The sequence below is a fragment of the Phyllosticta citribraziliensis genome (assembly GCF_038025025.1).
Source record: "Phyllosticta citribraziliensis strain CPC 17464 chromosome Unknown J3D65scaffold_15, whole genome shotgun sequence".
In the NCBI taxonomy this organism is placed as follows: Eukaryota; Fungi; Ascomycota; class Dothideomycetes; order Botryosphaeriales; family Phyllostictaceae; genus Phyllosticta; species Phyllosticta citribraziliensis.
Genome location: NW_027117352.1, coordinates 429,565 through 451,471, shown reverse-complemented (window position 1 = coordinate 451,471; position 21,907 = coordinate 429,565). Strand labels below are relative to the sequence as shown.

Here is a 21,907-nt window from a genome sequence, read left to right as displayed (position 1 = left end):
TATCGGTGCAGTAAGGATGACCACCGGTGTTGGCAGTGGCGGAGAGATGGATGGAGAGGATCTAGAGGGCGCGCGAGGCCCCAGAGACCGCAGCTAGAGTCAAGAGCGGCGGACGAGTGACTGGAGCGGGTATGCGGCAAACGGCCAGGCAAACAACGCGTCGACAAAGCAGAGCTGGGGCCGCAGGAAGGATGGTTGGCGGAGGTAGCGTGGAGAGTATTCGAAGGAGGTGGAGAGGTAGAGAAAACGGCGCGAGCCGGAGGAGGGAGAGGAGGAGGGTTTGGAGTAGCAGTTGCCGCATTGGCATGGCATCAGCGCCGCTGCAGTGGACATGGAGCTACGTGATTCTGCCGCCCTTTACCGCCAAACAGCTGTCCACCTATCGCGCCCCAGCTCCTCTTGATTACCACCGTCCGCGCTCCCGCCGACATCACCCCCGGTCGTGCGTTCAACACCAAGCACCATTGTGTATCGCGACGCGCTGCACTCTTTCTGACCATTGACACCTTTCCACCTCCAACCCCATCCATCATGGCTGACGAGGGCCCCTACCATCCCAAGGACACCATTGGTCGGTCCGTGAAGTCTGCCGCCGTCTTGGGCTCGGCCGGTGTCTTTGTGGCTGCCACCCAAAACACTCTGGCAAGGCAAAACTATGGCGTGATGGGTGTTTTTACAAAATTTGGCGCGACCGCGGGTTACTTCAGTTAGATGGCTCCGCCCAAGTCTCATGAGTGCAGTGGCTAATCGTTGCAGCCGCCATGGGCACCATTTACGAGTTTACCAGATGCTCGGCTGCCAACTTGCGTCGAAAGGACGATACCTGGAACGAGGCCATTGGCGGCTTCTTTGGCGGTGCCGTGGTTGGATTACGATGTATGCTCCCCAGATTGTCCGAGCTGCATCCCGTCGCTCCCCGCTGATTCCACTCAACAGACCGGAGTATCCCCGCGATTGTGGGCTTCGGAGTCGGCCTCTCGACCATTCTTGCGACCTTTCACTACACCGGCCACACAATCGGTGGTCTTCGCAAGGACCCGGATGTGGACCAAGTTGAAAGGGTCGAGCAGTACAGGAGGAACTGGAGACACCCGTCGGAGGAGACTGTTGAACACCTCGGTGAAGGTCGCGGTACGTCCATGGGCCATATGCGATCATGGGTCGATGCTGATCGGACACAGGAATCTACATGCCTGGCTACGAAGACAGGAGACGCCAGTTGCTCAAAGACAAGTACGGATACGAGATTACCGCTCCCCCGGCTCCCCGTTGAAAGTGGGAAATCAGACGAGATGCGAAGCAGACTGGAGTGCGGAGTACGAGTAGAGCTACACATGGGTCCATTCAAGATTTCATCAAACAGCGAGATGAACCATTTACCTGTACAAAGCGTTGTTTTACCAAAGATGGCCGAATCCTGGTTGCCAACGGGCAACGTGAAGTCTGCTTACAAGGAGCTCTGGCAGCGAGAGAATCATTCATGGCAAGATTTCCAGGACACTGACGCCTCTGAGATTACTGATTTCCGAATTACAATCCCTCCAGTCTCGCATTCCATCGCGAGCATACTGCTTCCAGAACGCCATTTGCTCAAAACAGGTTTGTTCGACTGGTGCATCAACGTCGAATTTATATCGCTTGAGCGGTCCGTGGGGAACCAAAAGTTAAGGCACCTTGGTACTGCTCGCTATTGTCCAATTGATGCTACTACAGAGCCAGCTGCCGTCATTATCACCATGGATCCCAGCCGGAATCTCATGACACAACAAGCAAAATAGGCAGGCCTGTCTCAATATCTACTTTGATCAATTCATTTTGGCTCCTTCTTGAGCGAGCGGCAGCTGCGGAATTACGCATCAATTGTCGCGATTTTGTATTTGTGGTTGGAGGCACCACTAAACCAGTTAAGGGGCTAATTTCATGCTATCTATTCGAGGGGCAAGGAGTATTGCTTTCGATTTGTCGCGTAGCACTGAACCGGTCTCAACCGTTCAAATGTAAAGGGTCCGTGTCGTAAGTCTGGCCCTGACTGATGGCTTGTGGAGGGACGTTGAATAGGAGCAAGCGGAGATGTTCACCCCAAAGTCAAAAGGGATGAAGTTGCTGGATTGGTGGCGTGCTCAGTGCTTGAATGAAATCTCCCGCTGTGCCTGTGCATCTCCGCAGCCGTGATAGGGGGAGACTTGCTACCTAGCCATTGCGGTGCAGTTGAGCTCAAAGAGCTTTCGTGGCGCCTCATGGCCCCGCATCATTGCTGCCACCGTCTCCGTCAACCACCCCATCAATGTTGAACAGTTCGCAGAGAAGCAAACAGGTGGTCAACAGCACAGCCTGCGTGAGACACCTGGCTGGCTGGACTGTAGCACTATGCTGAACGCAGGCTGGGGGCGGACATGGTCTCCGCTCGACGCCAGCACCCGGCCGCCATCCCTGACGCTGCCCCGCCGTGCCGCCGCGCTTTGGACAAACCGAGCAAGACGATACCTGGGGGGATCGACGGACCTGCTGTGAACGGCAGATTATTTGATCAAGACTCTCGTGCAGCGGCGCGGGGTTTCTGGCTCAGGGTTGCCATAAATACCTCGTCCCCAGTAGGACCACAGCACGGCGAACTCAAACCTCATTAACCTCGAACCGCCCGGACCCCTCTCGTGGAATCTACCCCTCCTCCTCCTCACCAACATGACGACTCTTCAGACGCAACCGCCTTCGCAAGGAGACCTCAAGGAGCGCTTCTTCAGGTACTTTACGCATGAAGTGACGGGTGAGCACGCGACCACCTCTTCTCCGCGCGGCAGTCCCAGCGCGCCAGACCTGGACTGACTTGACGGGCGGTCGGCACAGCGCTGCAGACGCAAATCGAGCAGCTGGCAGACAAGTCGGTGACGGGAGGCGAGCGCAACGATGGAGTCGACCACTGCCTTGCCGGCATCGCACGCCTGTCGCGCGAGGTCAAAGACGCGGCGGCCTACATTCCGGCCTACGACCAACGCACCTACGCCGAGGTGAGTCTACCCTCAGACTGCCCAACTCGCGATACTGACGTTTTGGCAGGCCATAAAAGCGCTCAATGAGAAGCTCGCCCAAGCTCGCGCCTCGTTTGCGCCGCGCCCCAAGTTCAGCTTCAAATCGTCGCGCAAGGTCGCAACCGCCGTCTCGCACCAGAAGAACCCGTCCGCCATCTCGCTCGAAGACGCCGCCGAATTGGCCTCGCAAGCACGCCTCAAGCTGCCGGGCGCCGCATCTAACACCTCCTCCTCCAAGACCGCCCGCGGCCTGCTCGACACGACCGGCAGCTCCGGCACGACGACGACAGACTCGAGCGCATACGGCTCGCCCGCCGTCCACACGCCCGCCGAGACGGACGCCGGAGACGACGACGACAGACACAATGCGGCCGAGGAGGAGGACGCGTACGTCAATCGCAACCTGTCGAGCCACGAGCGGTCGCGCACGCCGGTGCGCAAGCCCTCGTTCTCGGGCGCCAACAGCGTGACCATTTCTGGGCACACGGGGCTGCACATCATCCTGCCGGAGAGCGCGTCGCACGCGACGTCGTCGGGCACGATCGCCAATCTGCGGCACTGCATCGTCGACATGTCGATGCCGACGTCGACGACGAGAGCGCAGCAGCAACAACAAGAAGCACAACAACAAAACCAACAACAAAGCCCCACCACCACCACCACACCATCATCATCACAAGCAACGGCAGCACCACCAGCAACAGCGCCAGCAGCCGCCCCCTTCGCCGCGCTGACGCTCAAAAACATCAAATCGTCGCTCATCGTCTGCGGCCGCGTCTCGGGCGCCATCCACCTGACCAACCTGGCCCACAGCGTCGTCGTCGTCAGCAGCACGCGCCAGTTCCGCATGCACGAGTGCCGCGACGTCGCCGTCTACCTGGCCTGCGCCTCGCGCCCCATCATCGAGGATTGTGTGGGTGTGCGCTTTGCTCCGTGTCCGTCCATCTATGCCGAGGCGCCAGCCGAGGCGTCAGACCGATCCGCAGGCGAGGCCACTGGTGAGTCGTCTGCAGTGCAGCCGAACCTCTGGGACCAGGTCGACGACTTCAAGTGGCTCAAGGCAGGCGCGGCGTCGCCCAACTGGCGGGCGCTGGCGGCGGACGAGCGCGTCGCCGACGCCGTGTGGCGCGACCTGGTGCCGGGCGGGCCGGAGCTGGGCGTCGACGACATTTTGAGGGCTGTTGGTGTTGGTGTCGGTGGTGGGGGGAAGTGAGGGGGTTAGAGAGTGAGGAATATAAAAGTGGTGGGAGGATGGGGGGAAGGGAGCGTGTGTGGGGAAGAAGGATAAGGGGGCAGGGAAAAGGAAAAAGTTGCAATGCAGGATACGCATTTTATTAATTGCGTTCATGTTCTTGAATTGGTTGTTGTCGGCGGAGAACAACCCAGTCTCAGACTGCTGTTTGGTCTCCATGAACTGTGTGCGAAATGAAAAACATCATAGCATAGGCGCATGTAGGCATTCAGTGCTTTATTCCATCATTCCACTCATCCAGCCAGCGGTGCCGCAGCGCATTTGATACGTGCATTTCGATTTTCGAGAGCAGGTTTGCCGCTTCCAACATTTCGACTCTGAACCTGCTCTCCCTCCATCTCCCTGTAATGGAGAACAACTCCCGGCCACACCCCACAGAAGCCCCTAAACAGCCCTCTTCTTCCTACCGCCGCCCTTCCGCCACAACCACAGCGCCTCCTCTGCACACGCCTTCGCCGTCAAATGGCCACTCCGCCGATTAACCTCCTCACTAAGCGTCTCCACAACGCGATGTTCATCAACCTGCTCCCACAAGCCCCTCGCCAAATCCGCCAAATCGCGGCCATTTTGCGCCTCGAGCTGCTCCTCGTAGCCTTCGTTGAGGACCTCGGGCCCGTCAACCTCGATGGTGCCCTCGACGCCAAACTCGCCGCGGCCGAGCCGGTACAGCAGGCGGCCGAGCGTCTGGATTGCCATGCAGCGCTGCGCCGGCACTGCGCTGCGCGCCAGCAGCGCCAGTTCGGGGACCGTGTAGCCCGCCGCTTCGGGGGCGGCGCCATGGTGGTGGAGGCCGAGGGTGACGGGCAGGGCGCGCGCGGCGCGCGGCGGCACCATGGCGCCGTTGAAGTCGAAGCGGATGTCGGCGGCGTCGAGCGTGCTGAGGGAGGGGTGATACGGCGATGCGCGGTCGGCGGCCGAGTCGGGGGTCGGGAGCGGTGCGGCCCATGAGAGGGACGATGGGTCGGCGGGGAGGTTGGGGAAGTATTTGGCGTGGAGGTCTTCGAGAAAGTTGGGCGAGTTGGGGTCGAGAGTTGGTGGCTGCGGTGGTTGTGGGAAGTGTATTGAGGGAGTTGGGGGCATGGAGTTTTCTTGTATGGTGGAGATGGATGGCGCGGATTGGGTTTCTTCGTCTGCTTCGTCTACCACTGTTGCGGGCTTGGGAGCCATTGGGGTTTCCAGAGGCTCTTCTTCTGCAAATGCAACCTTTTTCTTGGGAGCGGCGGGGTCGCGTTTTCGGGATGGCTCCTGTTGCTGTGTGGTTGCGTCAGTAGGCGGGGTGAAGTTGGTCTCGTTGCTGCCCTGGTCGAGGTTTGCGCGCTGCAGCATTCGCTCGAGGAACTTGGGATTGAGGTTTGCAAACAGCTCCTGTCGCTCGGCTTCAATCTCGTCAGGCGTCATTTCAGCCAGACACTGCCTATTCTCCTCATCTATGCGCCGTCGCTCCGTCTCGTCAAAAGTCTCTTCGTTTTGTGGTGCGGGTGGCGACGGCGATTTTTGCACTGGCGCAGGCGCAGGCGCAGGCGCATGTGGAGTTGCGCCGTCAGCGTCTTGGCTTGGTCGGTGACTCCGTTGCTTCTTAAAGGCCGACACGCGTGTGCGCTTTTTGTGTGCGGGAAAGCCAGTCGGAGTGGCCTTCATCGACGGGGCGGATGGAGCTTTTGCGGCTCGTTCCTGGACGTCGCCAATGAAGCTAAAGGCGGACAGCGCGGCGACGGGAATGTCGTCAGCGGCATGGTCGCTGTCAGGATCGACTCTGTCGCCGAGAAGGCCACGCTCCGGATCGTCAAAGTTGAGGTGGAAGCGATCGCCCTTGGAGATGGTGGACATGGTGGGTGGTGAAGGTGGATGGCAGATGGTGTGCAGAACATTCAGCCAAGGCAAGGTACATGTAAGCACCCAGAGCCGGTGGACCAGGGTCAGACTAAGTTGGCGCAGGGGCCACCGGATGGTGCGGGCCGTGGCTCGGGCAAGGAAGGAGCACAACAGGCAATTTCCTATTCGGGTTACTCACACATCATTTTGCAGCACCTACTTTTGAGTTTATTCCACCACTCTACGATGCTTCTCTGTATAGTGAATCCGGGACTGGCGCCGTGAATGTCGACACTGCGTCTCTTCACTGGCGGAGACTGCAAGCCGTTCAAGTGCCGGTGCCTGGTGAGCTGCCGCGGGCGGTGAGCCGCTTGCGCTAGCGCCCCGTCTGGGTGGCTGCTGTGGCTGCTGTGGCTGGTGTCGACCATGGTTTCCGTCATCAAATCATGTTCGTGCAGCAGTAGAAAACGACGTGAGAAGAAACAAACTCCATGTCTCGGGCTGTTTGCCGTGTCCCTTTATTACTCCAGACAGAGCACCACCTCTCTCCAGCCGCGCCGGGCGGTGCCGACGCAGGGAAGGGCAGGGCAGCGCAGGCGTCGCAGCGCAGGACAGGGCGTGCCTGAGACTGCCGTGCAGTGTGGCAGGGCTGATATTCAGTAAATACCGTAGGTCGGTGTCAGTCCCCGCGGCAGCTTGGTTAGGGTCGCCGAAACGTATGCCTGCCTAGCAAGCTATTTTCCACGTCTACGGCACGCCCTCCTGTCCTTCGCCTTCGCCGTCTCTCTCTCCTCCACCTCCTCCTCCTCCTCCTCCTCTCTTCTCAACTCTCTCCTCTGCATCCTGTTCTCTTTTGGCTGTTCGCCCTCATCAGCTCCATCGTCTTTTCGCCGCCAGCGCATCCCGCCCATCAAGCTCCACCGCTTCATTTGCTCCTTTTACGCCTGCGACCGTCTGCTCCCATCGCCCGCCCACTCGCAACGTCGTCGCAGCCCGCTCTCCGTCTCGGTGGTGGAGTCGTCTCTGGCTGGTGTAGCCCGTCGTTGTTTCGGTTCAGGGCCGTCTGGACTCTTTCGTAATGGAGTCTAGTTCAAACGAACTGAGTTCCCCGCCAGGCAGCCCGGAAATGGCCGCCCCCTCGTCTACCACTCCAGCCCACAGCAACAACGGCCACATGCCGCTGCCGCTTGGTGTTGCATCCTCTGAAGCCCCCACCACCGCACCCGCCAACACCACCTCCCAAGCCAACCATGCGCCCCCCACAACCACCGCGCCCGCCAAACGCGGCCGCAAAAAACAGCAAAACGGCGAAGACAAGCCCAAGCCCACCCGCAAGCCTCGCGCTCCCAAGGACCCTAATGCCCCTCCCACCCAGCGCAAAAAAAGAAAGATGGCCGATGATGACAAGTCGGCCCAGCCACAGCAGTCCGCCGCCGCTGCACACAAGCAGTCCAAGATTACCGATTTGGTCGCCCCAACCCCGGACCCCATCCCAAACCCTGCCCTTACTCACCTCGCTGCCCACTCGTCAGTCCCGCGCCCTGCATCCAGCGGCCAGCTATACGACCCCATCCGCTCCTCTACAGTCCCTGCCTCGCAAAACTCTCACGCGAGCAGCATGCCGCCCGTCTCGCCCCCGGCCCGTGTCGTCAATCGAGCAAGCGCATCGCCCTCGATCAACTCGTTGATTGATCCTCCTTCCGTACCCTCGCAATCCCACTTGTCGCAGCAGTCCCGATTCCACCCGCCAATGTCTGTCACGTCCGCGCCTGCGTCACCTGCTCCCCCTACGGCAAGGCCGAATCCTTTTGGACCGCCGCCGAGTGAGACGGCGCAAAGCTCCAAACCACCGCCAATGACTGCTTCGCCCATGGAAGGCATCGAGCAGACGGAGGCTCCCACCAAACCGGCACCCGCGGTCAAGAAGGAGTCTGCAGCATCCACGCCGGCCTCGTCGGCTCCAGCGCAAACAGCTCCGCCCAAAGCATCCAAGCAAAAAGAAGCTCCTCCCCTGCCCAGCGGCAGTGGCCTGCTTGCTGGCATGCCGCTTGGAGGCGCACCCTCTACCAAGCCCAAGGAAGAGGGCACCAACATCTGGCTGACGTTTCCTCTCAAGGGAAGAAACAACGTGACCATCAACTTTGCTCAGGAGGTGGAGAGAAAGTATGGCTTCGCCGCCCTGCATCCTCGCATCGCCGCCGCCAAGGAGCGTCGACGCCAGATGGCCGCCGCGACTGCTGCGCTGGAAAAGGGATCTGCGGGAGGCTCCGCTGACGACATGTCTGTCGACCTCTCTGAAAACGAGAGCAACGTTGAAATGGGCGGAGCCGAGGAAGACTTGACGCTTGACGGCAAGAAACGGCAAAGAAAGAAAAAGGTCGAGGACTATGACAAGGATGACGACTTTATCGACGATACGGAGCTGGCGTGGACTCAGTCTGCCCTCATGGCCAAGGATGGCTTCTTCGTCTACAGTGGACCGCTGCTCGTTCAAGGCGAGAAGCCAACCATTGAAAGGTTTGAACTTTCCCAATCATCTTCTGGCGTCTGACTAATGCGTGTACAGGGCCGATGGAACCGTGGCTCGTGGTCGTGGCAGAGGCAGAGGCAGAGGCGGCACGACACGTGGGGACGCAGCATCTGGTCGCGGCTCTCGTGGAGGTCGTGGCTCTCGCGGGGGCATGACCACCCGCAAACCTCGTGTCACCAAGGCCGACCGTGCCATGATGGAGCAGGAAAAGCTCGAGCGTGAAAAGATTGCGGCCGGTCTTGCCAACACGAAGCCTGCCATTCAGCGCGCTCCGTACATGACATAGGCTGTCAAGCGACTGTCATGCTGTCCTAATTTTGCCTGGTTTTCTCAGCTTCTTCCACCCATTCAATTTCGGTCACTTCTCTCTGCACAAAACAGGAAAGCGGGCATCCGGCGTGGACACATCAACCACCCTAGAGACCTTTTGTTTGCAAGTCTTTTTTCTCTTCCTCATTGACTTGCAACTTTTTTCTCCTTGCTGGGTCGACATTTCAGTCACCCTTTTCCTTCACTTTTGTCGTGGAGCATTCGACCACTTGCACAGCTTCTGGCGTCGGTTTTCTTATCCAGAGACGGCTGTCTTTACACGGTCGTCTGATTGACTGACGGGATGGATGCTTGATGTCAATAATGAGCGGTGCTGCGTGTGGTTTGGTTGGGTAAAGCGGCGGGTTCATGCCAGGTCAGATCTGGCAGACACAAAGAGGTTTGGCTCGTGCCGCTCCTCTTTCTTTTCTCTTCTGTCATGCATATGGTAACGTAGCGTCGTCCTCGCGCAACGTCCTCTTGCCTCATTGGCACGGCCTTGGGAAAGGGTTGACTGCAGCGGTGACGGGGGCGCTGCGTCTTTCGTTTTGTCGTTTCTTCCTCTTCTGCCTGGCCGCGTTATTGGGCCGACTGCATTACCTACATCTCGCTGCATTGTTTGTACATTAGATATCAGGCCGAGTTAGCGTCGACAACCAACAAAACCCCACATTGTGAAATGAACAAGAAGAGCTACGTAGGTTGGCAGTGCGTGAGTCCTGGTAAGTGCCAGCCAGGAAACACTAGACGGGCGACCAACGGCGCGAGCAGGCGATGTTGATGGCGATGGTCGCCTCGCTCGTCACGAAGCCAAGACAGGGAGATCTCCAGCTCCACCGCGGCAGACATCGGTCTCCACTCTTTTTTTGCGCGCCGCGCCGCGCCGTGGCGCCGTTTGACAGATGCGATGCGATGAGTGAGTGTTCTTGCCTTGAGCCAGCCTCCAGCCAACTACCAGATACCTTGTGTATAGCAAGCAACGATTCCTGACTTTACATTGCAATGGCGAGGATGTATCCGTCTTCTCATGCCATGCGGACGAACGGCTAGTCTGCGCACGCCGGACACTGTATGTAGTGCCGTACATAACCCTTTTCAAACTCGTCAAATGAATACATGCATCACCCAAACGCCGTACTCCCGAATGTCCCAGTCCCATGTTCTTTCTCTACCACGCCCGTTCCTCGTCTACGAATCAAACCGCAGGCGCGCCTTCAACTTGGTGACGAAGCCCTGCCACCAGTTGCGATGCGTGCTCCGCTCCAGCTCGGCGACCAGGTCGTCGTAGTACGAGGCCTTGGAGTTGGGCTTGAGGAAGCGCGCCGACAGCGGGTAGGCGCGCTTGTAGCGGTCGTCGAGCAGCGAGTAGAGGGCGTTGACGTCTTTGTTCTGCTGCTGCTGCTGCGGCGTGGCGGCAGACTTTTGGTGCGCGGCGAGTGCCTTTTGGAAGGAGAGTGCTGGGCGCAGTGGGTCGGCGGGCCATTTGGCCATGATGCGCGCGTAGTGGCGGGCGACGGGGGTCTGGTGGGCGTGTGGTGGTTAGAATTGATTTTTTTCATTTTGGCGGTGATGGGGTGGAATGGGAGTGCAGCGTACGGTCGACATGTTTGCGGCTGCGCTTGGGGAGTTGGAGAAATGGCCGGGCGCAGATTGATTTATTGGGAGCTTGTTGCGAAGTGTCGTTGCGGACTTGACTGTGTTTTCGTTGCACACACGTCCAAGAATGCAGATCCAATGAGATTGATGACGCGCGCGACTGGGGACTAGCGCCAACAGAGCCCGGCGGAGGCGCAGTCTGTCCGTCTTTGGTCCATGTTCGGCTGCTGCTAAGCCCCAGCCTCCGCTCCATTCACTCGCTCTGTTTGTCGCCTGTCCATCTCTACAGATTCTACCTGCACTCTACCTCTCTTGCGCAACCTGCCTGCTCCTCGGCCTCCTCGTCTCCGCGGCTCGTCCCAGGCTGTTGTGTCGTCTAGAAGCACTCCAGACAGCCGCCGCAACACAGCGCCCCCCGTCGCCCGTCCGTCGCTCCCGGCCCCTCCACCGGCAAGGAAGACAACACAACCACTGCACTCAGCCTTAACCCACCCCATCCTACCTCCGTCCTCCGTGCTCCTCATCTCGCGCGTCCTTGCCGATCCTGTCCGTTTCCTTTTCTCGTCTGCCTTTCTACACTTTTACGACGAGCCCTGCATTTTGCTCTTCTCCTGATACCCCGCTTCCGCAACCCGACCGATCCCAACTACCTACTCCCTGAGCCCTTTGCGACCGACCGACGTCGAAGGATGCCTCGATACCAGCGGGTAAGCCCACAACAACCGCCAACCCAACACCACCGCCCCGGCTTGCCCCCTGCTAACGCTCGCCGCTGCAGCTGTCCGCCAACGACGACGATGATCACGTAGAAAACGCCCCGGCCGCTGCGTCGCTGTCACCTCAGCACCAGCACTACCCGATACCCTCGTCGCCACCTCCCTCCTTCCACAGCCGCTCGTCGTCCCCGCGGCCCAAGGCCCCGACCACGGCCGACCGCGAACTCGAAGACACGTTTGCCAGCCCGTCGGACGATGACGACTCGGACGACGACCACGACGGCCCCGACGACCGCCAGCGCCTCATGCGCGGCCAGCCGGAGTCGAGCCGAGACCACAGCAGCGACAGTGGCGAGTCGAGCTCGCAGCATCGCACTCTCACGCCGCCGCGGCCAGTAGAGCGGCGCGTCACTCAGCTGCCGGCGTTTGGGCCCGGCGCGAACGCGAATGGGCGGGTCGTGGGCGGCGGCGTGGGCAACGATGGCGTGTTTGCCAATCTGAGCGCAAAGCCGACGCGAGGCGAAGAAGTGGAGGAGAAGCCTCCGGTGCGTATGCCTAGTCCCACGATATGGGATTGTACTGACGATACTCCAGTCGTATGAGCAAGCAGCAGCAGACGCAACGCCTCCCTACTGGGAAACCACCATCCTCGCCCCCGGGCTGCACACGGACGAAGTGTTTGTCGACGGCCTCCCCGTCGGCTCCGTCTTCTCCTTCATCTGGAACGCCATCATCAGCATGGCCTTCCAACTCGTCGGCTTCCTCCTCACCTACCTGCTCCACACGACGCACGCGGCCAAAAACGGCGCCCGCGCCGGCCTCGGCATCACCCTCGTGCAATATGGCTTCACAATGAAAGGCGCCGCAACATCAGGCTCGGACGTGGTTGGTGGCGGCGGCGGCAGCAGCAGCAGTGGCAGCGCCTCACCGGGCTCGTTCAGCGACCCGCCCAAGGACCCCAACACGGTCGACTTCGACCCGGACGACGTGGCGGGCGCCGGCGACGGCGGCATGGGCGGCGGCGCGGGCGGCATCAGCACGAGCGAGTGGCTGGCCTACATCCTCATGATCGTCGGCTGGTTCATCCTGATACGGTCCGTGTCGGATTTCTTGCGCGCGCGCAGGCACGAGCAGCTGGTGCTGCAGAGCTCGAATCGCGGGTTGAACGTGCCGGTCGTTGCGGAGGGCGAGACTCCGGGGACGGCCGTGTAGGAGCTGGCGTGGTCTGGCCTGGCGTGGCGGCGTTGTTATTTTCGTTTGTTTTTGGCACCCAATGCTACTGCTGCTGCTGCTGCTGGTTATGATGCCGGCAGTGCATGTGCCGTGGCGTAGGCGTAGGCAGGCGTGTTGGGAGGAGAGGAGAGGAGCGTCTCGGGGCTAGCTGAGAAATTTGCGGTCCTGATGAGGTCCCGTTGATTTTAGAGCCCAGCACCGCACAGCAGCAGCGTGTCTACTACCTACCTTGGGTGTGTGAGAGAAGAGCCAAAACACTTCACTTCTCTTCTCACTTCTCTTCTCCATCATATCATTTTCATCATCATCATCATCATATCATCCCTATCGTCGTTTTCTTCATCATTTTCATCATCATCAACAACACGAATGAAGGAAGTAGGTCAGTTCTACCCAGGACTATTGGTGTAGGCGAGAAAGAGGCCATGGCGTTCTGCTGTTTTTGCTCCGTTTTCTTGTCTTTTTCACTCTTCCCTTCTCCCCCTCCTTGTTCCCTTTTCATTTCTTGCGCAAGGTAGTCTAGGAGTCGCGAGGGGAGATGGGCAGGGATTGATGCGGATTTTGTTCTTTTTTCCTCGGTTGATTCGTTGACTGGAGTTTACGAGTTACGGAGGGATTCGGTATGGCGGCAGGCTAGGTATAGGCAGAGACAGAGTAAGCAAGCAAGCAAACAAATAGCGAATGAGGAGGATGAGGAGGGGAATGCACTTCTGATCTGAATTTTTATACACTCACGTTGTTTTGTGGACAATGACGTTTCTGGCTGTGGGTTATACATGCCACGCAAAGCTTACACGCGTTTACCTTGACGTGACAGATGGGCTGTGGTGAGTGGAGGCAGGGCTGCCTCACGGCTCACCCCACCTCACCCATGCTACCCGGCGGCCGCGGACAGGGAGGGGACGGAGAGCCAGCCCACCTCTCACTGGTCTGCAGCTGTGCAGGTGCCCATCTCAGCCTGATGGAGGACACACGGACTGACACCTTGCGGAGCTGCCACTGTTCCCGCTACCACCACCGCCTTCTCCTCCACCTCCCACGGCCTTTCCTGTGAATAATCTGAGCGTCGATATCAGCCCTGTTGCACCGCGCACCGCTCGCTTTCTCGACCGCGCTCGCCAGCTGCTCGGACTCACTGACTGCCTGCTTACTGGCCGACGGAACCCTGCTCAATCGACCCAGCCAGCCTGCCTGCCAGCCTGCCTGCCCGCCAGCGCGCAATCTGCATACCTACCTGGACTACCGCCCAATCACCTGGGCGACCAGATTTCTTCGTCAGCACCTCGTCCACGGAGGCAGCGCTCGCTCGCCATATCTCCCCCTACTCGACCTCCAATCCGAGCTCGACCACAGCGCCCAGAAGCGCAGAGGACGGTCGAACTCGTTCTGCGGACCCCGCCGCCCCAGTCGTCGTTGGGTCGGTTTTTGAGACACAGATACGGTCGGGCTGGTTTGTTTCGAGAGCTGTGGATAGTACAGGAAAGGAAGAGAAAGGAATAAAAGAGGGAACAGACGGGGAAAAAGGGAAAGACCTGAGAATTTGGGAGATCTTTGGTCTTGTGTTGGATTTGGATAGCTTCCACACGGTTGTGAGGCTACAGACGGCGCTTTTTGGAAAACGCCGCTCGCTGCTTGCTCGGTTGCTAGATTGGGAAGAGATATCAAAATACCCGACTCGACGGCGCGTACCCGACGGGACGGGACGAGGCGAGAGACAAGACCCGGAAGAGAAGGAAGCACTTTTTCGATTCCAAGGCAAAGGAGGCTGAAAAGAAGATCAATTATTTAGCTGGCTCTTTGACTAGGCGTCGACTGGAGCTCCAACAACACCACGTACCAATTGACACAGCGCAACACCACCACCACAGCCATGGCAGCAACGTCCAATGGCAAAGCGCCCCAGATGACGACGCCGCAACAACAGGCGGCCATCCAACCCTGCCGCTACAAGACGGGCAAGACGCTGGGCGCGGGCAGCTACTCGGTGGTCAAGGAGTGCGTGCACATTGACACCGGCCGCTACTACGCCGCCAAGGTCATCAACAAGCGCTTGATGGCCGGCCGCGAGCACATGGTGCGCAATGAGATTGCCGTGCTCAAGCGCGTCTCCATGGGCCATCAGAACATCCTGACGCTGGTGGACTATTTCGAGACGATGAACAACCGTAAGTTTGGGAGAGGATGGGCAGACATTACATGCGACCAGACTGACAGCCCGGCAGTATACCTCGTCACGGACCTCGCGCTGGGCGGCGAGCTCTTCGACCGCATCTGCCGCAAGGGCAGCTACTACGAGTCGGACGCGGCCGACCTGATCCGCGCGACGCTGTCGGCGGTTGCGTACCTGCACGACCACGGCATCGTGCACCGCGACCTCAAGCCCGAGAACCTGCTGTTCCGCACGCCCGAGGACAACGCCGACCTACTCATTGCCGACTTTGGCCTCAGCCGTATCATGGACGAGGAGCAGTTCCACGTCCTGACCACCACCTGCGGCACCCCGGGCTACATGGCGCCCGAGATTTTCAAGAAGACGGGCCACGGGAAGCCGGTGTATGACCACCCTCTTTTTTCCCTCCCCACTTTCAACGTATCTGACTGACCAACCCCCTCGCGCAGCGACATATGGGCCATCGGCGTGATAACGTACTTCCTGCTCTGCGGCTACACGCCCTTCGACCGAGACAGCAACCTGGAAGAAATGCAAGCAATCCTGGTGGCCGACTACAGCTTCACGCCGCTGGAATACTGGCGCGGCGTGTCCAGCACGGCGCGCGACTTCATCCGGCGCTGCCTCACCGTCGACCCGCTGCACCGCATGTCGTCGCACGACGCCCTCTCGCACCCCTGGATCGCGGATCCCTCGACCAACTCCGTCGCCACGGCCGCCGGCGGCAAGGAGGACCTGCTGCCCACCGTCAAGAAGAACTTCAATGCGCGCCGCACCCTGCACGCCGCGATCGATACCATTCGCGCCATCAATCAGCTGCGCGCGGGCGGCGGCGCCGCGGTCATGGATGGCGCCCGCTCGAATGAGCCGCCCCGCGGCGCGCCGCCTGTGCCGGAGGTCATTGTCGGCGGCGAGGCGCAGCCGGATCCGGAGCATGCTGGCGGTGGTGGTGGTGGACACGGCGACGCCGACGGCGATCGCATGGATATTGATGGCCGTGCTGATGGCCGCGGGCAGACGGAGGAGATGATTCGGAGCCAGGAGCGCCGGATCCGCGAGACGCAGGAGGGCATGTGGAGGGCGAGGTAATTTGATTGTGGATGCTGCTGCTGCTGCTGCTGCTGTTGTTGTTGCTCCTCAGTGTGACGAGAGGGGGCGCGGGAGAGGGAGAGGGAGAGGGAGAGGGAGAGGGAGAGGGAGAGGGAAAGGGAAAGGGAGAGGGAGAGGGGCATTTCCGCACAATTAGCTTCGAATTGGCTTCGATTTGGGGTTGGGGTTGGGATTGGGCTTTGCTGGGTTTGGATTTCGATATACACAGACAGACGGACAGACAGATGGACGGACAGACAGGTAAGTAGGCAGACAGAGAGGAACGGCGGCAGAGCGGCCAGATCAATGATTTGGTCCTTTTTGATATTTGCACCGGGAGCGCATGGGCGGCGGCGGCTGGGTTGAGCGATATCTACATACTTACCTGCCCATCAACCAACTTGAGTACTACCTAGGCGTAGTCACTGTCGAGGGTCCGAGGGCCTTTGCCCTTGTTGCGCTTTGGATCGGGAGACGTCACCGACGCATCCGTGACATCCTAACGGCCCCGACGGTGGCGCTTTGAAGTTGACCTGTCTGAAAGTGTCCGTGTTCGATTCAACTACCACTGAAGTTGTGATCGGCACCTTTCCAAAGACACGGCTTGACTATGTGGGGCTGTGAGGCGAAACGCTCTCGACGTTGGTGAATGAAGCGCCGGGGGGGTTTGAGAACACCTGTCGCGTTGGTCAGTCCCAAAGCTCAACTTGGTGATGGAAGTTTGATCAGGACCCTTTGCTTCTTACCGGAACGACACTGACCCGTATGTCAGAGATGATCTAAAGCTGTTTCACGTAAGTGCGCACGTAAGCCAAGGGGTTGAAGAGAAATGGAAGCTGGAAGGGAAGCGGGGAGCTTGGAAGAAGGCGGAGAAGGATGGACGGGTCAGTCTAGTTGAAGACTTGACGTTGTCCGTTGACAGTCACCTCTGGTCAGCCCACTTACACGGCGACTTGGGTGTGGTGGTCGTGGACGACATTTTATATGAGTGCCGAAAAGTTTTTGTTTGCACGGCGTGAGCTCTTGCTGTCAGTGGTGTGCGGATTTCGCACTGCTTCCATTTGTTTGAGGTTAGCATAATCGGTCGACCTTGGTTACAACAACAGTACTGTTTCCCTCGTACCAGCCTTTGCTTGAGGACCGGACAACTTCATACAATTCTTTTCCCTGTCTAGAGCTTGCACTGAAGAAGGCAATGCTTGAAAAGCAGGAATGTTTGAGAAGCCGTTGCATGAGGAGTTGGCGCTTGAGAAGCTGCATCCAGAGTCAAGTGTGCTTGGCCGCTTTAGCTCAGTAGGAGTATAGCGGCAGAAAATATCATCTAGGTCACAGTCATCGATTGGGCAAAGAGCTGTAAAACCGTGGGTTTGTGTTCCTGAGGCAACCTTGTATCGCCAGGACAAACGGCGCGACTGGAGGAGCGACAGTCACTTTCAATTCTCCTTGTCCCCCCGCCCTGTCTCTTTCTCTTACTCACCATCACTCCTTCCCTACCAGCAGCGCCCACACCTCTGCTTTTTTCTCTCCTCTCTTCTTCCTCGCCACCCTTCTCTCAACACACCCACGAACGCCATGACATCCCCAACCCAGTCCAACTTCAACCTCGCCATCAAAGCGCGTTGCGAGGCAGCCTGGCAGAAATGCCGCGAGGGCGATGAGGAGACCGGCTGGCGCATGGCTCGACGCATCCTGCTCGAGTCCAGGCTGGGCGACTTCCACCGGGCCAACATGAACCTGCTGCTGACCAAGTCCGACGATCACGCAGTGTAAGCGCTTCCAGCCCGAGTTTGTCACTGAACACTGTTCGAGAGCTAATGATCACAGGGAGCATGGTCAAGAGGCCGTTGCAACCTACAAGCGCTTGATCGAAAGCGCAGTCTTGGATCATCATGGCGACCTTGTCGCTTTCTTCGAGAAGATGCACGACCAGGCGCACCGCTGGCTGAAGAAGGCACAGGAGCACGAGGACGAGGAGAAGAGGCGCCTCAGAGGCATGCCGGATAGCCAAATCCAAACGGCAATCATCAAGGACGCCATGAAGCAGTGTGACGAAGAGGGCGATGAGGAGGGTGGTGGCCTCAGCCGTATGTCGATTGGAGAACAGGGCGGCCCCTCTGGATAAAGCAGTGAGTACATTCCCCCGTAAGAGTGTCCGTTGTCAGATTGCGACTAACACTGGCCAGAGGCACCAGGCCGCATACACGCCTGGGCGACAAATTCTTCGATCGCATCCTCGTCTCCTCACTGATAGACAAGTCAAATCCATCATTCACAGAATACAAACACATCCTCACATACATCCAGCTAATAGCCCGAAAGGGGAAAATTTCCCCATTTGTCAGAACATCGGACGGCAGCCAGCCAGCGAACCACAATCATCTTCTCTCACTTGCGCCACCACGCCACTATTCTGCTTGTTTCCGACCTCGTGTCCGCCCGCGTCTTGTCACCAGCACGGCACACCTTACGTAGCCAGCCCCTCCTCTTATCCCTCGTCTTATTCTTTCTTTCTTGCTCTCATACTCGCTCACCCAAGAGGTTTGGTATTACATCTTGCTCTTGATGTCCTCGAACAGCTTCAGCAGCTCGTCCTTGGACGGCTGCTGGGCTGGCCAGCCGATGGTCAGACCCTCCTCCATGGTGGGCTTGGGGATCATGTGGAAGTGGACCTGACAAGACAAGACATCAGCATGGCATACCGACGAGGCCCTTTCAAAACATATCGAAGGGTATAGTCTGGGAATAGAAGCAGCTGCTGCGCGAGCGCATGGCGCACGCACACGACACTCGGACAAGTCTCGGGCGAGGCGCATTGCCTTGCTTCGAACGCAGCGCCAGAAAGAAACAGCGCAGGATACGTACGTGGTCGACGAGCTGGTGCGCAATGCGGCCATTGTTCTGCAAGACGTTGTAGTCCTCGCAGCCGACGGCCTGCGCAATCTTCTTGGCGACGGGCAGGATCTCGGTGAGCGCGTCGTCCGGAATGTCGTGCAGCTTGGCGCCGTGGTGCTTGGGGATGACGAGCTAATTATCCGGCGAGGTCCGTCTGGTCAGCGAAAGCTAGGCGAAAGCTACCCGGCAGTGTGCGGTTCGGTGTGGTGTGGTCTGCAATCGCGGGTTGCGGGGGGAGGTGGTGGTCGCGGTGGATGGCTGCTTGCGCGTGGTGGTGTGACTCACAGAGTGGCCGGCGCTGAGGGGGCCAATGTCGAGGAACGCGTAGACCTTTTCGCTCTCGAAGAGCTTCATCGAGGGGATTTCACCTGCGGTGCGTTAGCTGCTGTGTAGCGGCGGGCGCGCAGGCGGGAGCTAGAAGTGCGGGGCGGGGCGGACAATACCCTTGATGATCTTGCAGAAGATGCATGCGGCGGCAGACATGTTGACGGGTCGTGGGACAGCAATTGGAAGGAATCAAACAGCAGTAAGAGAGAGGGAGAGAAGGCGGAAGTAGAGGAAGAAGTGAGGAGGTGTAGCTTGAAATGATGTCGGTGGCCGATGGCGGGGAACAGCCGGGACGCAGGGATCAGACAGCCAAGGGAACCAAAACATTCGGAGATGGGGGAGATAAGATTCTTGATGCTAATGTAGACGACGCAGGGGTCTGGGTATCTCAACGTCACTCGTCTTTCTTCCACTGCCAAAGCCCTTTGCGCTCAAAGTTGGCGTAGCAGCAGAATTCGTTGCTCAATTTCATGTGCTCAATTTCGAAATCGGTCGTCCGCATACCGGCCTTGCCGTAGAGCTTCTTGATCAATTCATGCATCCGCTCGCCGGTGCAAATGACGAGATGTGTCGAAGCGTCCCAGGATTTGGAGAGCCATCGAACCGTCAAGGCCACTGCCAAATGTCAGTCATGTCCAATTTCTAACCCAGGCTGTCCGTCTCACTTTTGGTCTGGCAGTCGACGCTGAGGAATGGCGGATCGCAAATGATTCGGTCGAATTGACCTTTGAGAGATGCTGGACCGCAGATTAGCTTGTACTCCACACCCGACCAACGCAGGACCCACGAGGCAATCGAGTCGGTATCAAGAAATCATAAGGAACAAACTCCTTGAAAACGGAAAACCGCTCGTCGTACTCCAGCAGCTTCACGTCCGGACGCACTGGATATTCGGGCGTGGCCTGACCAGCATCAGCACATTGTCCAAGCCCAAGTTGTCCACCTTCAGTATTCCCGCGTATTTCCCCACACATACCAATAGATTTTTGATCTGCACAAAAACACTAGGTGTCGAGACGACGGCAATCCGCGTCTCATCCGTCGCGCCGTCCAGCAGCTGCCTCGCCAGCGTCGTGGCCGTCGCGTCATTGTACTACAGGCGGATTAACAGACCGCAGCTAGGGAGCCGTCAAGGAAAGCGTGCCCAAAATTGGCTGACGTTCCAGTCCTCGGTAAACGCCTCCATCGACAGCTTCTTGTCCTTGATTCCGTTGCCATTGTGGTGTGTGGGTGCTGGCGCCTCGTCGAAATCGTCTTCGGCCGTGACCTTGAGGTCTTCGAATTCCTTGGCTCGCTGATCGCGTTCGCTCAGGAAGTCCTGCAGCGCGCCGAGCGCGTGGACGGAGAGCTCGCTGTGGTTTTGTGCGCGGTTAGTTTGGCCATGGATGCGGTCAAGACGGGAGCTGGGAGTTGTGGAGCGGTTGCATGAGTCGAGACGTACGGGACATCGTCGTCGTCTTGGATAGAGCCCATCGGCGATTGTTATAAGGTTCCGCAAGAGCAGACACCTTGTTGGCCTGATCGTGAGCGGTCCGAATCGGGAGATCGTCGAAGTTTTGTGAGGAAACTGATTGAGAGCGCGACAAAGTCGTGGCCGGCGGGGTCGCTTCCACCTGCTAGCCGAGGCGCCGTTGGCTGTCCGAGGTGGGATGCTCACCATCCACCTTTGAGCAGAGGTCCTCCGCAAAGGAAGATGCATCTCTATGCGTTTTCCCTTTTGGTCGATTCGACGTGCTGCTACCATGGCGACCCAGCTGAAGGCATTACCTGAAGTCGAGCGGCTCTCGCCGCGGGTCATCCGCATCCTGGGCGGGAACCCAGGCAAAGTACATCACCACCACCCCACCATTGCTCGTTTTAAACGCCCTGACGCTCCAACAGTTCACCTTGCAAGGCACCAACACCTACCTCGTCGGCTCCGGGCCGAAGCGGCTGCTCATCGACACGGGAGAGGGCAAGCCGGCCTGGCAAAGCGCGCTGCGCAGCGTGCTGGCGGCCGAAAACGCCGCCGTGTCCGACGCGCTCCTCACCCACTGGCACCCCGACCACGTCCAGGGCGTGCCAGACCTGCTCGCGCTGTGCCCATCTGCCCGCATCCACAAGCACCACCCCGTTGCCGCCGACGCCGACGCCGCGCAGTCGGACATCCGCGACGGCCAGACGTTCGCGACCGACGGCGCCACGCTGCGCGCCTACCATTGCCCTGGCCACACGGCCGACCACATGGCCTTCGTGCTCGAGGACGAGGACGCCATGTTCACCGGCGACAACGTCCTCGGAGCCGGCACGGCCGTGTTTGAGGACCTGGCCGCATACATGGCCAGCTTGGCCGGCATGGCACAGCAGTTTGGCGGGCGCGCGTATCCGGGACATGGGCCCATCATCGAAGACGGCAAGGCTCGTGTCCACGAGTACATCCACCATCGCAAGGAGCGCGAGGAGCAGGTTGTGCGGGCGTTGGACAGCGAAGACGCAGACGGGAGAGGACGGACGGTCATGGAGATTGTCAAGACCATCTACAAGGACGTCCCCGAGAACTTGCACGATGCGGCTGCGAGGGGCGTTTTGCAGGTCTTGGAGAAGCTGCAGAAGGAGGTGAGGGTCAATGTGGTGGGTGACGAGCGCAGGTGGGTGCTGGGCGGAAGTGGGAATCGGTAGGTGAATCTGCTTTTAGGAATTGATACCCTGTTGACGTCGGCAGCTCATTGCTGTGAGAAATTCGAGTCGTATACTCATGGGCTTTTTTCCCGGTACGCCTCGAAAATGTAGAGAGCCTCCTTCTGGCGCCAGTAGATCTGAGAGACTGCTCTCTGCGTGTATCTGTGCTAGTCAATCCAACAAGCAGCTTGAAGACACTTCAAGCAGCAATCGCAAGATTCCCCTTTTCTTCTCATCTTCTCGCAACTTTTCCTGCACATCCCATCCTCGATAAGATACCCTCTAGCCCTGAATCAA

General features: G+C 58.8%; 11 protein-coding genes across 11 annotated transcripts; 7 read left to right on the top strand and 4 right to left on the bottom strand.

Moving 5' to 3' along the window:
• Positions 1 to 531: 531 nt before the first annotated feature.
• On the top strand, positions 532 to 1,273 carry J3D65DRAFT_561688 (uncharacterized protein; the record flags this gene model as incomplete). Its single annotated transcript, XM_066797527.1, has 4 exons — positions 532 to 706; positions 757 to 876; positions 937 to 1,131; positions 1,182 to 1,273. The coding sequence occupies 4 exons, from the start codon at positions 532 to 534 to the stop codon at positions 1,271 to 1,273; spliced, it is 582 nt and encodes a 193-aa protein (XP_066650283.1).
• A 957-nt stretch (positions 1,274 to 2,230) lies between these two features.
• J3D65DRAFT_162092 (tubulin binding cofactor C-domain-containing protein) lies at positions 2,231 to 4,451 on the top strand. Its single transcript, XM_066794176.1, has 3 exons — positions 2,231 to 2,764; positions 2,845 to 3,005; positions 3,055 to 4,451. Exons 1-3 carry the CDS (start codon positions 2,683 to 2,685, stop codon positions 4,237 to 4,239), a joined length of 1,428 nt encoding a protein of 475 aa, XP_066650282.1. The 5' UTR covers positions 2,231 to 2,682; the 3' UTR covers positions 4,240 to 4,451.
• Positions 4,369 to 6,124, bottom strand: J3D65DRAFT_641636 (RPAP1-like protein). Its single transcript, XM_066801907.1, has one exon. The coding sequence runs from the start codon at positions 6,103 to 6,105 to the stop codon at positions 4,663 to 4,665; it is 1,443 nt and encodes a 480-aa protein (XP_066650281.1). The 5' UTR covers positions 6,106 to 6,124; the 3' UTR covers positions 4,369 to 4,662.
• Positions 6,125 to 6,994: 870 nt separating this feature from the next.
• On the top strand, positions 6,995 to 9,102 carry J3D65DRAFT_162072 (uncharacterized protein). Its single transcript, XM_066794175.1, has 2 exons — positions 6,995 to 8,607; positions 8,657 to 9,102. Exons 1-2 carry the CDS (start codon positions 7,169 to 7,171, stop codon positions 8,904 to 8,906), a joined length of 1,689 nt encoding a protein of 562 aa, XP_066650280.1. The 5' UTR covers positions 6,995 to 7,168; the 3' UTR covers positions 8,907 to 9,102.
• Positions 9,103 to 10,117: 1,015 nt separating this feature from the next.
• Positions 10,118 to 10,534, bottom strand: J3D65DRAFT_672302 (uncharacterized protein; the record flags this gene model as incomplete). The annotated part of the gene is made up of 2 exons (XM_066803476.1): positions 10,118 to 10,450; positions 10,526 to 10,534. The coding sequence occupies 2 exons, from the start codon at positions 10,532 to 10,534 to the stop codon at positions 10,118 to 10,120; spliced, it is 342 nt and encodes a 113-aa protein (XP_066650279.1).
• Positions 10,535 to 11,214: 680 nt separating this feature from the next.
• Positions 11,215 to 12,453, top strand: J3D65DRAFT_607591 (uncharacterized protein; the record flags this gene model as incomplete). The annotated part of the gene is made up of 3 exons (XM_066798515.1): positions 11,215 to 11,232; positions 11,304 to 11,786; positions 11,836 to 12,453. The coding sequence occupies 3 exons, from the start codon at positions 11,215 to 11,217 to the stop codon at positions 12,451 to 12,453; spliced, it is 1,119 nt and encodes a 372-aa protein (XP_066650278.1).
• Positions 12,454 to 14,344: 1,891 nt separating this feature from the next.
• Positions 14,345 to 15,733, top strand: J3D65DRAFT_561962 (Ca/Cm-dependent protein kinase B; the record flags this gene model as incomplete). The annotated part of the gene is made up of 4 exons (XM_066797542.1): positions 14,345 to 14,639; positions 14,697 to 15,027; positions 15,094 to 15,532; positions 15,578 to 15,733. The coding sequence occupies 4 exons, from the start codon at positions 14,345 to 14,347 to the stop codon at positions 15,731 to 15,733; spliced, it is 1,221 nt and encodes a 406-aa protein (XP_066650277.1).
• A 1,502-nt stretch (positions 15,734 to 17,235) lies between these two features.
• On the top strand, positions 17,236 to 17,962 carry J3D65DRAFT_641626 (uncharacterized protein). Its single transcript, XM_066801906.1, has 3 exons — positions 17,236 to 17,499; positions 17,558 to 17,859; positions 17,919 to 17,962. The coding sequence occupies exons 1-2, from the start codon at positions 17,306 to 17,308 to the stop codon at positions 17,853 to 17,855; spliced, it is 492 nt and encodes a 163-aa protein (XP_066650276.1). The 5' UTR covers positions 17,236 to 17,305; the 3' UTR covers positions 17,856 to 17,859; positions 17,919 to 17,962.
• A 317-nt stretch (positions 17,963 to 18,279) lies between these two features.
• Positions 18,280 to 19,108, bottom strand: J3D65DRAFT_561744 (HIT-like domain-containing protein; the record flags this gene model as incomplete). Its single annotated transcript, XM_066797528.1, has 4 exons — positions 18,280 to 18,402; positions 18,596 to 18,757; positions 18,911 to 18,993; positions 19,069 to 19,108. The coding sequence occupies 4 exons, from the start codon at positions 19,106 to 19,108 to the stop codon at positions 18,280 to 18,282; spliced, it is 408 nt and encodes a 135-aa protein (XP_066650275.1).
• Positions 18,911 to 20,485, bottom strand: J3D65DRAFT_641615 (putative N6-adenine methyltransferase-domain-containing protein). The gene is made up of 6 exons (XM_066801905.1): positions 20,394 to 20,485; positions 20,097 to 20,304; positions 19,929 to 20,045; positions 19,740 to 19,854; positions 19,618 to 19,689; positions 18,911 to 19,567 (listed from the first exon to the last, which is right to left on the bottom strand). The coding sequence occupies exons 1-6, from the start codon at positions 20,423 to 20,425 to the stop codon at positions 19,347 to 19,349; spliced, it is 765 nt and encodes a 254-aa protein (XP_066650274.1). The 5' UTR covers positions 20,426 to 20,485; the 3' UTR covers positions 18,911 to 19,346.
• Positions 20,486 to 20,694: 209 nt separating this feature from the next.
• Positions 20,695 to 21,610, top strand: J3D65DRAFT_607587 (beta-lactamase-like protein; the record flags this gene model as incomplete). The annotated part of the gene is made up of 2 exons (XM_066798514.1): positions 20,695 to 20,778; positions 20,834 to 21,610. The coding sequence occupies 2 exons, from the start codon at positions 20,695 to 20,697 to the stop codon at positions 21,608 to 21,610; spliced, it is 861 nt and encodes a 286-aa protein (XP_066650273.1).
• Between the last annotated feature and the right edge of the window lie 297 nt (positions 21,611 to 21,907).

Excerpts from the sequence above, each read along its gene's own strand:
- J3D65DRAFT_641615 (XM_066801905.1), bottom strand. The coding sequence starts at position 20,425 with ATGGGCTCTATCCAAGACGACGACGATGTCCC. Across the intron at positions 20,305-20,393 it reads CAAGACGACGACGATGTCCC|CGAGCTCTCCGTCCACGCGC; the intron begins GTACGTCTCGAC and ends ACAAAACCACAG. Across the intron at positions 19,690-19,739 it reads GATACCGACTCGATTGCCTC|CATCTCTCAAAGGTCAATTC; the intron begins GTGGGTCCTGCG and ends TCTGCGGTCCAG.
- J3D65DRAFT_162092 (XM_066794176.1), top strand. The coding sequence starts at position 2,683 with ATGACGACTCTTCAGACGCAACCGCCTTCGCAAGGAGACCTCAAGGAG. Across the intron at positions 2,765-2,844 it reads CTTTACGCATGAAGTGACGG|CGCTGCAGACGCAAATCGAG; the intron begins GTGAGCACGCGA and ends CGGTCGGCACAG. Across the intron at positions 3,006-3,054 it reads ACCAACGCACCTACGCCGAG|GCCATAAAAGCGCTCAATGA; the intron begins GTGAGTCTACCC and ends ACGTTTTGGCAG.
- J3D65DRAFT_162072 (XM_066794175.1), top strand. The coding sequence starts at position 7,169 with ATGGAGTCTAGTTCAAACGAACTGAGTTCCCCGCCAGGCAGCCCGGAA. Across the intron at positions 8,608-8,656 it reads GAGAAGCCAACCATTGAAAG|GGCCGATGGAACCGTGGCTC; the intron begins GTTTGAACTTTC and ends ATGCGTGTACAG.
- J3D65DRAFT_641636 (XM_066801907.1), bottom strand. The coding sequence starts at position 6,105 with ATGTCCACCATCTCCAAGGGCGATCGCTTCCACCTCAACTTTGACGAT.
- J3D65DRAFT_641626 (XM_066801906.1), top strand. The coding sequence starts at position 17,306 with ATGACATCCCCAACCCAGTCCAACTTCAACCTCGCCATCAAAGCGCGT. Across the intron at positions 17,500-17,557 it reads AAGTCCGACGATCACGCAGT|GGAGCATGGTCAAGAGGCCG; the intron begins GTAAGCGCTTCC and ends TAATGATCACAG.